This window comes from Thermobia domestica, chromosome 1, assembly GCF_964235325.1.
Source record: "Thermobia domestica chromosome 1, izTheDome1.hap1.1, whole genome shotgun sequence".
NCBI lineage: Eukaryota > Metazoa > Arthropoda > Insecta > Zygentoma > Lepismatidae > Thermobia > Thermobia domestica.
Genome location: NC_137454.1, coordinates 386,089,269 through 386,103,013, shown reverse-complemented (window position 1 = coordinate 386,103,013; position 13,745 = coordinate 386,089,269). Strand labels below are relative to the sequence as shown.

General features: G+C 36.8%; 1 protein-coding gene across 1 annotated transcript in view; it reads left to right on the top strand.

Moving 5' to 3' along the window:
* Positions 1-13,745, top strand: part of LOC145665027 (WD repeat-containing protein 3) — a 63,346-nt gene that overhangs the window by 28,344 nt on the left and 21,257 nt on the right. The window contains exons 9-11 of the mRNA XM_081732244.1: positions 3,308-3,503; positions 10,517-10,744; positions 13,393-13,662. Of these exons, the coding sequence (XP_081588370.1) occupies positions 3,308-3,503; positions 10,517-10,744; positions 13,393-13,662 (694 nt within the window). The remainder of the gene's footprint in view (positions 1-3,307; positions 3,504-10,516; positions 10,745-13,392; positions 13,663-13,745) is intronic.

The following is a 13,745-nucleotide window of genomic DNA, read 5'->3' as shown; positions in this document are numbered from 1 at the left end:
ATGGAACATTATAAATGTCATACATTAAGGAAAAACATATTATTTAAAAGAAAAATTGTAGGAATCACTAATCTGTTTGAAGTGCTTCTATCCAGACTTCAGGGCTGGTTTTAATATATGTGCAACACGTGCACATGTGAACATCTGCACGGAGTGGCAAAATCTTCATAACTTCATTATTTAAAATAAATATTCCTTTTTGGAAACAGACTTCATGATGGTAGTTACTAAGCTGACCTATTTGAATAGTACATTCATAAATCATGTTTAGGTCGCATTAATCTTTTTAAGGTCAAATGGATAGTGCTAAAGCAAATGGTCAAACAAATCCAAGTACGAATTGGTTGGTTATTGTCAAATACAAGAACTCAATTCTCGGACAGTAGCTAATACCTGTTCTATTTAGTTAGTAATCACAGTTTTGATATGAAAACTAGTCTTGTCTTTGTCACAAACACGTTCCTTATCATTGAAGGTGGACACTTTTTTAATTTTAATTTTAACAGATATAGAAGGAAAATCAAGACAATAAAAATAAATGAGTTACTTGCACTGGAATTGCGAACTGATATATTGAGATTGAAGCTCGGTATTGAATTTTATAAAAAGGATTACCATCTTTACTCTGCAGGTGTACTTGCTTTATCTTCCAGTAACCTAATACATTATTATTTAAAAAATTAAAATAAAAACAACTAGATTGTATTTGTAGTGTTAAGGCCTTTTTGAATACGAGTTTTCTTTCTCTCCACTTCATTGTTCATGATGGTGTTTTAAGATTTGTTCTTTGTTGATAAGGAGGTGGGGGGTGGAGGCGCAAATGATGTCATTGCACGGGGTGGCATATTGAGTAGGGCGGGCCCTGCCAGACATTTAGTGGAATAAGTGTGCGTATATTTCAGAGACCAGTCTGCTGTCCATCGATAGGTTCAGTATATAGGCAAATGTATTCTTACAAACTTCTGAAGGAGTACTTTAAGGAGTTACTGATTCAATAACAGTGTTCTGTGCGCATGGCATCTAAGAGTGAAATATTAATAATGTTACGAACAAGTTGCGGTTACTAATTTAAGTTACAATTTTATCTTGATTCGTAAAAAGGCATTTATATGTTCGGTGATAATTGTAGAAAGAGCACAGAGAAAATAATGACAGCTGATTTATTGTTAAGCTGGCTGCTTACTTTATTAATGAGTTAAAAGTGCCAGTATTTATTGATTTAAATCAAATGATGTTTTAAAAGAAATCTAGAATTCACCTAAATCAAATTTATAGCGCTTAAAACAAGAAAAAAAATGCACTGATTCTGACCATTCTTGGACACTAACCAAATGTCAGTCTGAAACTTAACATCTTAATCCGTACTATATGCTGGTAAAAAACCAAAACAAACCACTTAACAGCCCATTTGTGAGCCTAAACTTGCTCCAGCGCCATCTACTACGTTCAGCCTAGCGGCGACTCCTTTTCCCTAATAGGCGCATCAGGAGCTTTTTAGATCTAGTGACCGTCACGTCTTGTTTCACGTGACTCCCCAGCTCGAGCCAAATGAAGTTTGTGATGGGCAAATACCGTGTGCGTGGGTTTTCTCGGGGTTCTCTCGTTTCCTCCCACCATCTCTTTTAGCCTAGCCGGCATAACCGTGGGACGTAAGACTTAAAAAAGAAGATTTCGAAGTAAGTGAACAAAATTATAGCTAGTGTTTGTGAGAGTTTCATAAAAAGCACACTTGGTAAATTATGACTTCAGTAACGTAATGCTGACATGGTTAGACTTTCGTATTCTTTTTGTAAGATGAACCTCACTTAATATATTGTTTGCACATTACGACTAAGTAAGACAAACAACTCAAAAGTCCAGACAACAATCTCGAAACTTCATGCATTCAACCAGAATGTTGTACACGTAAATATTGTAGTCAGTTTGCGGTCTGTGAACATTTTGCCAACTATCAGACAGAACATTTGGACGGTGTTACACATCAATTGACCAAACGGCATTTTGCGATTTTCGAGATTTTTACATCAGTGAGTAGGAAACAATGTAAATAATGTAAAAAAAAAAGGGGGGGGGGGTTTGAAACCCTACTATTTGTTTAAATGTTCAGGAAAAGCTATCCGCCCAAGCGCCAAGCAATGGATTGTAATGGGAACATGTTTTTATTTCCTTCAGTATCTCAGAACCGTGTTTCGGCGCTTGGTCAATTGATGCATAACACCGTAGTGTGCTACGTTCAGGTTGAGTGTGTGGTGTGTAGTTAGTGATTTTGTAGCAAAGAACTTAACAGTGTGCTTTTTTTAGTGTATGTAATTATATTTGCACACTACTTTCAAGTAAGTATTTAGGATTCTATTCCCGTTCCGGAATTCTTTTGCACAGAAACAAAAGAGAAGGAAAATCTTTATCTTCCGCACAAAACCTAAAAACCAAACCACTTGGCATAATAATCATTGAGCCGCTCCAACGCCATCTGTCAGCAACTGGCTGAACTACGTCCAGCCTAGCGTTTGCGTCACCCTGTCACTTTCAAGACCTCCCAGTGACTCCCCAGTTTGCCTCACGACGCTGGGTGGACGCCGAAAATTGGGAAGCACCGGCCGGGAGTCGAACCCGGGACCACGTGGACGTGAGTCCAACGTGTAACTTACTAGCCGGCGGTGTCCTCTTATCTTAATTTTTATGCAGCGCTGTTCACTGGTTTAGTTGATAGCGCGCCCCTTTTTGCGCTCGTGATCCGGACTTTGACTCCTGGTGAGAAAACTTTGAACACATTGTACAGTGATTCAGATTCCACGTTAAACTGTAGGTCCATGTCTCATGTACCCTCGGTCCTGAGAAGGGACGATCCAAACCCCATCCAACCTATAGGCGCCGCGGTGGCTCAGTGGTAGAGCGTTTACCTCTGGTGCTTGGGGTCCCAGACCCCGCCACGTCAACTTTGTGGTAGACAAATACCATGTGCGTGGGTTTCCTCGGGGTTCTCCCGTTTCCTCCCACTTTCTTCATTCCACCATTTCATTCATTACTCATTATCACCGTCTCCTTTAGCCTAATCAGCGTAACCGTGGGACGTAAAACTCAAAGATTTCATTTCATTTTTCCCATCCACCTTAATGTATATGCACACGTAACTCCATAGCTACAAGTCTTTTTAAAGCTTGGAAGATGAAATCAATGCATGTCTTTTCAATTGTAGGATAATTCTCGAATCATATGTTCAATAAACATTCCTTTGTTTCACTAAATCAGCAAATTATGAATATTAAATGTGTTATGTGTTAATATTATTGCTACTTGTGTGTTTCAGGCCGACGTTATCTTGCCTAAGAAGTATCAGTACTGGCTATGTGTTGACGATCGCATTTGTCCCAGGAGATCGACATGCAATCGCTGGTTTAAAAGATGGTGTTCTTTTAATTGTTGACATAGCCTCTGGAGATATTCTGGAGCAAGTAATGGCTCACGGAAAAGAAGTGTGGTCTGTGTGTCTTTTGCCTGATCAGGTACTCTATTTATTGTCTTGATAGTGAACTTACTAGATAGGAGATGAATATTTGAGTATGAATTTCCTTCTGCCAGTTTAGGTTCAGAGACCAATTAGGGTAAATAAAAAAAAATTAAAAAAAATAAAATAAAATAAAAAAAAAAGCGAAAAGATGAAAAATTTGTTGCTTATGTCACATAATGTCGAACTGAGCTTCAGAAGAAACAAAATGGGAGTTGAATTTTCGGAGCTGGAATCGCTAACTTCGATCAGTCAGTATACCAGAATCGAGTATGAGACTTAAGTATTTGTGAGATTAAAACAAATGATGGTTCGAATGGCTGAATCTAACCTCAGGGGTAAAAGTATTTAACGGTCAGGTAAACGGATTGAATAACAGTCATGGTAGGCCAGAGACTTGGATTCGATTTTCATTCTCACGAACATTTTCTAATATATCAATTTTAAACTATAAACAGCGGGCTCTCGTTAATTCGAACTTGGATAATTCGAAGTAATGGGTTTTAGTTAACAAAAAATTGGCTACTTACTATTGAATCCTCCCTTCTCCGGTGCTTGGGGTTCCTGGTTCGATCCCAGCTCGTGCCGTGTGGACTTTGTGGTGGACAAACACCGTGTGCATCGTTTTCTCGGGGTTCTCCCACTTTCTTCATTCCACTATTTTATTCATTACTCATCATCACCGTCTCCTTTAGTCTAACCGGCACAACCGTGGGACGTAAAACTTACAAAGATTTCATTTTATTGTGAATCCTTCCTTTAGAAGCGTAAGTATTTTTCAGACGTTTCGGAATGCACAGCTGGTTCCGCCTTCTGTGGCAAGCTAACAAGAATAAGAGTAGATAGGAGATAAAAGGTGTAAAACAAGGAATACATACCACTGTGTAAGTAGAAACATATTAGGCAATCAAAAAAGTTACAAGAAGAGGGCATGCCGGGATTGGTGCTTCATTTAAAAACAACATACACATAATATAAAAGAGGTTAATGTAATAGGTTCAGCAAAAACAAAGAAACCTGGAGGTTAAAGAATCATTCTTTATTCATAAGTATAAAACTGCTTTAAACATGGACACTGGCAACATTGATAGAATTCGGTTACGTACCTTTGGTGCATACTTTCAATCTGGCAATAGTTGCGTAACATGGACATCGCGCTTCTTTTGAGATAGTCGTTCTTTCTCCGCTTTGCTTTGCTCGTGACACTGCAGGATTCATTCATTCTTTACGTTCTACTTACTCATGTATTCCTTGTTTTATACCTTTTATTTTCTATCTGCTTTTATACTTGTTACCTTGCCACTGAAGACGGAAGCAGCTGTGCGTTCCGAAACGTCTGAAAAATACTTAGGCTTCTCAAGGGAGGATTCATTAGTAAATTAATTAAAATCATTCTCTCATGCACCCATATAATTTTAATGGCTTTTAGTGTTAGAGTGCATACAGGAAAATGCAGTTTCAGCTGGTTTTCAGTCATCAGGGGGCAGCCGTAGAAAAGAGTGATACAAACACACAATCCATATGGTAATGATAAAGAAGATAAAGGCGAAATAGACGATAGATACTCAGAAGGCGTCATTAACTGATTTTTTTTTCCCTTTGAATCTAGTCCTCCTTGCTGGTCTTTATTGGCCTTTCTGTGCAGTAAGTCTCTGGTTCATATTTCTTTTAAATTGTAGGTCTTGTCCTCTGTAGGTCGCTACTGATAAAGGGTATAAATAGACACCGTACTCGTGAGTTTTCTCGGGGTTCTCCCCTTTCCTCCCACTTTCTCTTCATTCTACCATTTCATTCATTTCTTATCATCACCGTCTCCTTTAGCCTAACCGGCATAATCGTGGGACGTAAAACTTAAAGATTTCATTTCATTTTTTTAATAAAGGATATAAATAACAAGAATTTTAGGAAACCTAAAAATCCATAAAAAAAATTGCGATCTTGGCCAATAATTATTTTTTGAATTAAGAGCCACAAAATTTTTGAACGGCCCTTGAATCGAGTTTTCATATTTTCTACGAAAGAAGCACATCATACGGAGTTAAGTGATAGTTTGAATTTGGCTACACTGTATGTAGTTCTACAGATATAAGGCCTACAAGAAAAGTTTTGATTGAAATATATTGAATCTTTTGATTCAGAAATCAATGAATCACTCATTTGAATCTATATTTTAAACATGTTGACTCAAACTCCAACCCAACACAAAATAGTTCTCGAAAATTGACGTTTACGAAAATGTTTAAGGAATTAGGTAGATTTAGCATAAATATTGTAGTTTAGTAGTTTTATAAATAAGCCATTTTTACGTCACTTTTTTTTTTCTCCAACTACGTTAGCTTTTGCTGCCATTAATAAAGTTAACCAGGTATAGTGTGTCCCACTTAAAACCGGTACTCCTTACTTCCATATCAGAATTAAGATCTCTTTAGGTATTTGAGTCGTTCTATGCAAAATTAACAGAAGCAAAAGAATATGTCGCGTTTCAACAAGATTGTACCATCACCTACACGTATCAGTGAAATGTTTCCCGAAAACAGGCTTGTCAGCAGAAAGGTGTGGCTTTCGCGATCAGCGGACTCAACATCTTGTGATTTCTTTTTCTTAATGGGGAACTCTGAAAGGCAAAGTGTACGCTAATGACCCTCAGACGATAAATCAACTGAAAAAGAGCATTACAAAGGAGATAAATAACATCTCTCCTAGAGAATTACAACGTATTTCTCAGAACGTGCTATTGCACGCGCAGTGATACCTGGATGTTGTTAGATGGCACTTCCAGCGTTTCTTATAAACCGGAAAGTTTTACAAAGGAAGTTTGCATAAGATGTAGCAATATAGTGACACATGCTTAACTTTGTGTTATTTACATATGAAGTAATGTAAGATGTCTTTTGCGTGAAAGGCAGATAGCCAGTGAGCCGTACCGGTTTTATGTGGGATCTGCCCTGTATTAACATTGTTAAAAACCTTTTGGGTATAACAATGCTGGAAAAGAAAGTGGGCATCCAGCTTTCTTCTAACGACTATATTTTCACAGTTGTACGTAGATTCAGATTTATGTTTGTGTACGTGACAGATTCATTATGGTAAATAAAGAAAATTGACTTATCCAAAAATGGATTGTTTTTTTCTATTTAGAATCGTCACAGTTTCAGTTAAAAAGTTCTTGCTAAATGCTTTTCATTTCAAATTCGTGTGTTAACATCATTTCAGATGTTAGTTATGGACTCTAAATGCGTAAATAAGTTTTCTTTCAAGAGTTAGGAAAAGAAATATTTACATATGTAGGACTAACGTGTTTAACCTTCATCTGAAATGTCGTCAAGACACGAATTTGAAATGCAAAAAGTTTCTTGTTGAAACTGAATCGAATCTAAATAAAAGATCACATATTTTTGGGTAATTCCATTTTCTTTAAGATCTAGATTTGTTTGATTTGTGAGGCCTATCGGGAAAGTAAGATACAAACATATTTATATGTTAGGGGAAAAATGTGTACCAAAGTTGCAACACTGACAATAGCCTCGATCCACTCGACGAGGATTGCGAGTGATTCGTCAGTGCTGCGTTAACTCTTGTGGTAGGAGAACTCGTTGGGAATAACAGTGGCCGTACCGAATGCCACTAGGATTGAAGTTCGTAGCGTGACCGTGAAGAGGTTTCTGCAGGCACAAGGGTAGCGTCCATCGGAGATCCATGGAGAAATAGTAGCTGTGTACGACAACCTAATAATTCGAAGTATAATGCAGTCAGTGTGATTTCCACGATAAAAAGAGAAGCCCGTGACAATTTCGAACAGGCGTAATTGTATGTCATATTTTCTGACGTTTCAGGCAACACTATATTCATGAAGTTGTAATTTGATATTAAAAAAAACTACGGCGATGCAAGGAAGAAGTCACAACGTGATCCAGATACAGGCGCCGGATTTTTACGACTGGAACAAAAACCTTGTTCCCAATTTGTACAGTCAGCGATGAAAGTTCTTTCCGTTTGTTAGTTTCGTAAATAACTTCAGAATGAAAGGACAATTTGAGTACAGTTTTCAGTAAATTAAAAAGAAAGTAATTTCCTGTACGTTCCAGCCTTGAAACTCGGTGAAACGTTATACGTTCCACCGTTATTCCGAAAATAAATTTTACCAAATGGAAAGAACTTTTCTCGCTGACTGTACAAATGTTTGAGCAATGCTGTCACTTACGTGGAGAAACAGCTTCTGTACTACTGCATCCAGTGTAATTTTCTTTGCGTTGAATACGTTTTTTGCATGTTATTTCCCGTTTGTATGTTACGAATAAGTTTTTTGCATGTTATTTCCCGTTTGTATTTTACGAATACGTTTCTTGCATATGTTATTTCCCGTTTGTATTTTACGAATACGTTTTTTGCATATGCTATTTCCCGTTTGTATTTTACGAATACGTTTTTGCATATGTTATTTCCCGTTTGTATTTTACGAGTACGTTTTTGCATATGTTATTTCCCGTTTGTATTTTACGAATACGTTTTTTTTTTTTTTTTTTTTCGTATTATATTCCCCGTTTGTATCTTTACTTTCCTCAGAAGCCTCTAATTTCATCTGATAGGAATATAGGGCTTCTCGAAGACAGGTAAATGGCCAAGTTGTAAACAGCGCAATACAACCATAGCGTTCAGTGAGGGTTTTTACAATTAGGTTTAAAATCTAGAGGGAAAAGCAAACTTACCTAGAAACGTTTATAATAATCAAGCAGAAATTATGCTTTGAACTTCTCGAGGTACAGTATCCTTTGGATTATCCATAAAATCCGGATCTTTTTTCTCTAGTTCCAGAAAGAGAAAAGAGAAAGAAAGAAAAACTAACTCCGTAATAAAAATTAGGAATATTTTCTTTGAACCACGTACTTGACTTCCTAACGCCTTCATAAAAACGCGACCTTGCCAGAAAAAAAAAGTGTTTGGACTGTTTCAGGATTACCTTTTCATGTCTGTCTGATCATTTATTAGTGAGCAGTAAAACAAGTTTAAATCGTTTATTTAAGAATTAGGCCTACGCTTGTACGTTAAATATTTTGTTTATTTTCAAATTCTGTGTATGTACAGCGTACATCATTTTATGTTTTCAGTTAAGTTAGACATTATAAAATCTATCTAGCAATGTGTACAATATTTTTATTCTTGGATTCCCTTTTTCTGTAACTTTTTTTTTAATGTACACTACAGTACGTAATAAATATTTATATAAAGTACTGGTCTATACTGAGAGGTCAGAAACTATGAACAAGAGCGGGTTTTGGTATAAAAAATGTGTTTTTGCTGGTACGGGGTGGTGGAACGGGGGAAGAAGTGAGTAATTACACACCTCACCCTATCCGGCCTGTCCTTCCGTCACATAGGTCGGATAATCGGGAATCTACTGTACTCCCAGCACACACACACACACACACACACACACATATATATATATATATATATATATATAAACTACGCAAAGGTTGCTAAAGGTTAGAAGGGAGCAATTAGTAATATTAAATTGTCAACCTGGGTTGTTACTTCTTTAAAAGAATGCATTTCTACTAATAGAACATTTTGAGTAGATCCAGATTGGTAGCATTAGCTCAAGGTACATCCTGCATTACCTATATTGCTAATGTTGAATGAACGCAACTAAAAGGTGCTATGAGGTACTTTGGGGATCTTCACCACTGTTTTTGAGTCAGCAAAACAGAACCGTGTGGGTACAAGAGAAACATCAATTTTAAAGTATTATTTAACATGTATTTTATCTCATTCTTAATATGGCAAAGAGAGTGTTCGTGTAGGGAATATCTGTTATGTTACTCAAAAGTCTTTGAGAATTCTCAGGCCAGGAAGAGGAGAGGTTAACTGGATCTTATCTGACGTAGTTGATGATGTCAACCTAAATGAACAACTCCACTAGTTAGGTGCAGCTGTCTTTGTTGCACACAATGTCAGTCTATCAAGATAAGGTTGTTAAATACTTAATTCTTGACTCGAAGATTTTAACTATGAAATACTAACACAAATGTCTCTTCAACTACTACTTCAATTGAAGGAGTAATTTGAATAAGGGCGTATCGACCTATTTCCGGTAAAATGAGACATTTATATTTTCTGCAAGTTTGAGTATTTCTGTATGTGTCTAGTGGTGTTTAGGTAATATCTTTGCTCCGTAGCGAACGCCTGTCCAAAAGTAGTGTGTGAATACGTTGGTTAATTGGATAAGGGCGTTTGTTTTTCTGCTCTCCTGAAAAATTGAAGAATTACTAGTTACGCACTTATCCAAATTTACCCCTCAATTTTCCTACCATTCACTGATCAAGACGCAGAACATGACTGATTCTAATAAAATAAACTGAAGCATTTATATATATATATATATATATATATATATATATATATATATATATATAAACTTACGCTGCAGCCTGTGGCTTCCAAAATTCGGGACAAAATCACTACACGTGCGTATGAGATTTCTCTCAAGAAATCTTATTAACCAATACTTCTTAAAGATTGAGCATCGTGTCAACACTTAGAATTTTACATAACTTACATCACGCTATGTGTTTTTGTTAACGACAAAACATACAACTACAAAATGCTTACATTGAAAGAAAACCTTTGAGACAACTTACAGCATTCACATACTGCTTTTTATGAAACTGAAATACCAAAACAAAAAGAAACTTTGATAATCGTCCAAACTAAGAATTAACATAGACAGTATTTCCTATAATGAGATTAAAATATTAAAAACTCCTTGACAAAATAAATACATATCAAATATAAACATGACATTTAAATACATAAGAAATTCGGACCACTTTGATTTTTGTCTTTTGTAAATCTTATATATTGGAGAAGTACATGCCAGCTTTAGTCTCTGTTTGTAAAAGGGCAGATAAAATTAAATAAATTAGTATAAGACTTGTATGTGTATGAGGGAGTATATTGAACTTAGGATTTAAAATAATACTAATATTAATTCAATATTTTTGTGTTTTCCAGAGAGGCATAGTTTCTGGCAGTGGCGATTCAACTGTAAAATTTTGGGATTTTGAATTGATTGCTGATCCTCAATCGTCCAGCAGTGCCAAAGTATTATCGTTGCTGCACACTCGCACGTTGAAGGTGGACGAAAGTGTGTTGTGTGTTCGGGTCAGTCCAAACAACAAACTCCTGGCTGTGTCTTTACTTGACTCGACAGTTAAAATATTTTTTCTCGATACACTAAAGGTAAGTTATAATGGCAAAATTTTTATCTATTTATTTTGAGTAATACATGTTGTTTACAGTAGAAATGCATTGAAAAGTAAGTTGGTATAATATAGTATTCCAAGATGATACCTTCGATAATTAAAAAGAGGAAATGCAATTAATGCTGATAGACATCGTTGAAAGTGTGTGTTGAATGGGAAAATGAAAGGGTAGGGATATTTATTTAATTTGGAATTTTCTCTTGTGATTATTTTCTTCATTAATCATTTCTAGCAAGGAATATATAAGTGATTCATAGGTCTATGATTTATTTCAAGCCAAAAATATGTAATTTTAATAAAAGGACTGGCAGCTCATCTCTCTTTGAAAAGAGAAGTATCTTTACATGTCAAACAAATTTGGATGTGTTATGGTCATAGAAATCTTTCTCTTAGGGATAACTATTAAATTTTCCTACGTACACATGAGGGAATTAGAAGTTTTGAAAGAGGGAAAAGCGGCCAGATTTTCTGTAACAAAACTGTACCTCCGATCGTATTAGATGAACTCTTCGGTATAACTTCAGAGTTGTCTTCTATTTGTTTTAGTGTAGCAGGTGAAGAAACAGTTATGGAGGGATTCAGTTATGGTGGTTAATTCATTTATAGTCTTATATACGAGGGCTGTCCAGTAACAAACGTTTTGAAATAAAAAAGTAAGAGAATGAACAAACCAAATTGTATTATATTAATTTGAAAGGTACAATCTCAAGCTATTTTTCCACATAATCGCCATGCAAATTAAAGCACTTATCATACCGTGGCACAAATTTTTCAATAGCGTCGCGGTAGAAATCTGCCTCCTGTGATTTCAGCCACTGGCTCACACCGGCATACAGTTCGGCGTTGGTATCAAAGTGTTGTGTAGGGAGCCATGTCTTCATCATTGGGAAGAGCTAGTAGTCACTTGGCGCCAAATCCGGGCTGTATGGTGGGGATCGAACACGCCCCATCCAAGAGCCCTTCGGTAAGTTTGGCTGTGTGTGGACGTGCTGTAGCGCCCCGAACAGTTTGGACTGCGTGTCTTCTTGTGGTGTAGCTGGTGATCACTAGTTTGACTCCCGGATAGAGTACAACAATATCCCAGAGTAATGAAACATAGATATAGACTTGATAGAAGTCGGAATTTATTGGTCGAAGAAGATGTACAGTTCAGTTAGTAAAGATTCACAGAAAAGTTCACAGGCTGAATCAATGCAGACTCTGACTGAGAGGTGTACGTTGGATGATATCTCGTTTGACAGACTAAGTCCAACTTGACACAAGCGCAAGTGACAGACCGGACCTCTTCTAGTGAAGTGAAAATACGGAGTTGACGAGCCGAGAACCTGGGCGAAGAGAATGACGAAGGTGGCTCCTTCTGGAGGTTTTATATTCTCTCATTTTGGTTATCATTGACGTAAGCCTCATGTGAGAGTTTGTACATCACATGATTATGATGCATGTCATTACCATCTTTCTACAATAACTTTTAACAAAGAAATTTGAGAACATTGCACCTCTTATCTCTGAGTACTTCACAATGTCTTCACATACATGGATCAACACTCTTAATTATACATACATCTAGTGTCGTTGCTTCTCCATAATCCGTTTGTTGCTCTATGATGCGACATTTCCTTATCAGTTAATGAGTTTATTACATTCTCCGATGTCTGTCCTGAAAGTTATTGACATTAGTTGACTTATTTGCGTGTAATGTACAAAACACTAAAAAATGAAGAGAAAAATGATAAGCAAAAAGGTAAAAGTAAAGGTGCCAGGATACGACAGTGCATTGTCCTGGAAAAACAACACGCGCGATAAGTTATCCTCGGCGCTTGTTTTGAATCGCGTGCCTTAACTTTCTCAGTGTTTCACAATACCTCACTGGGCCTTCACTCATTATTCCATGTCCGTACACTTCACACAGTTAGCGGATTCCAATTGGCTTCTGTTTTTTGCCAACAAAAACCTAATCACAGAACGCACCTCACAGGAAGCGGGATTTTCTGTTGCAGCGCACATTGTAACACGTCACAGAAAGTATAGTAAGGGCGTCATAGTTCTCACGCTACCACATCTTGATGCGTACTGAGTGTGACGACGTTCTGACACCAAGATGGCGACTCTAGCCCCACCCACTCCTGCGATAGGCCAAAACGTCTTTTACTTTTTGGACAGCCCTCATATATATATATAGAGAGAGAGTGAGAGTGTGTGTGTGAGAGAGAGAGAGTGACAGAGAGAGATGAACTGATAAAGACAGTAAAAGGGATTCTTGAATCATAGAAAACCAACAGTGCTTTGTTGTTGTATAGGTTACATACAAGCTAGGGAATGTTATGGATTTTAAACCGTACACTAAGTTAGTCACCATTATCGTGAGAATATTAACGGATTGACTCCACTAAAGAACTCTGTCCATACAATCGTACTAACTGGCTTTCGATTGAAGAGTTATCGGGTGGAGGAACGGACATTCGCTCTAACATTACAATATTCTAAGTGTCACTTTCGTGATCCTAATAAGCTAAATCGTAAATATATATTCTCTATTACAGTTAAGAGATTAAGACTTGGTAGGAATTTTGAACTATCATTGTTGAAAACCATGCAATTCAATATGTATTTTATTCTTGTTTCCAGTTCTTCTTGTCACTGTACGGACATAAACTCCCCGTTCTGTGCATGGACATATCATATGATTCCACTCTGATTGCAACGGGTAGCGCTGACAGGAATGTTAAGATCTGGGGATTAGATTTTGGTGATTGTCATAAATCGATATTTGCGCACGATGATAGCGTGACAGGATTACAATTTGTACCAAAGACGCACCAGTTCTTCACGTGTGGAAAAGATGGGAAAGTCAAACAGTGGGATGCTGATACGTATGACAAAATTATTACATTGCAGGTAAGTACTTTTTTAAAATAAAGTAAGTCATTTTTAATGCTTGGGATCACTATATTAAAGGACCATTGAATATAACTGCGGGT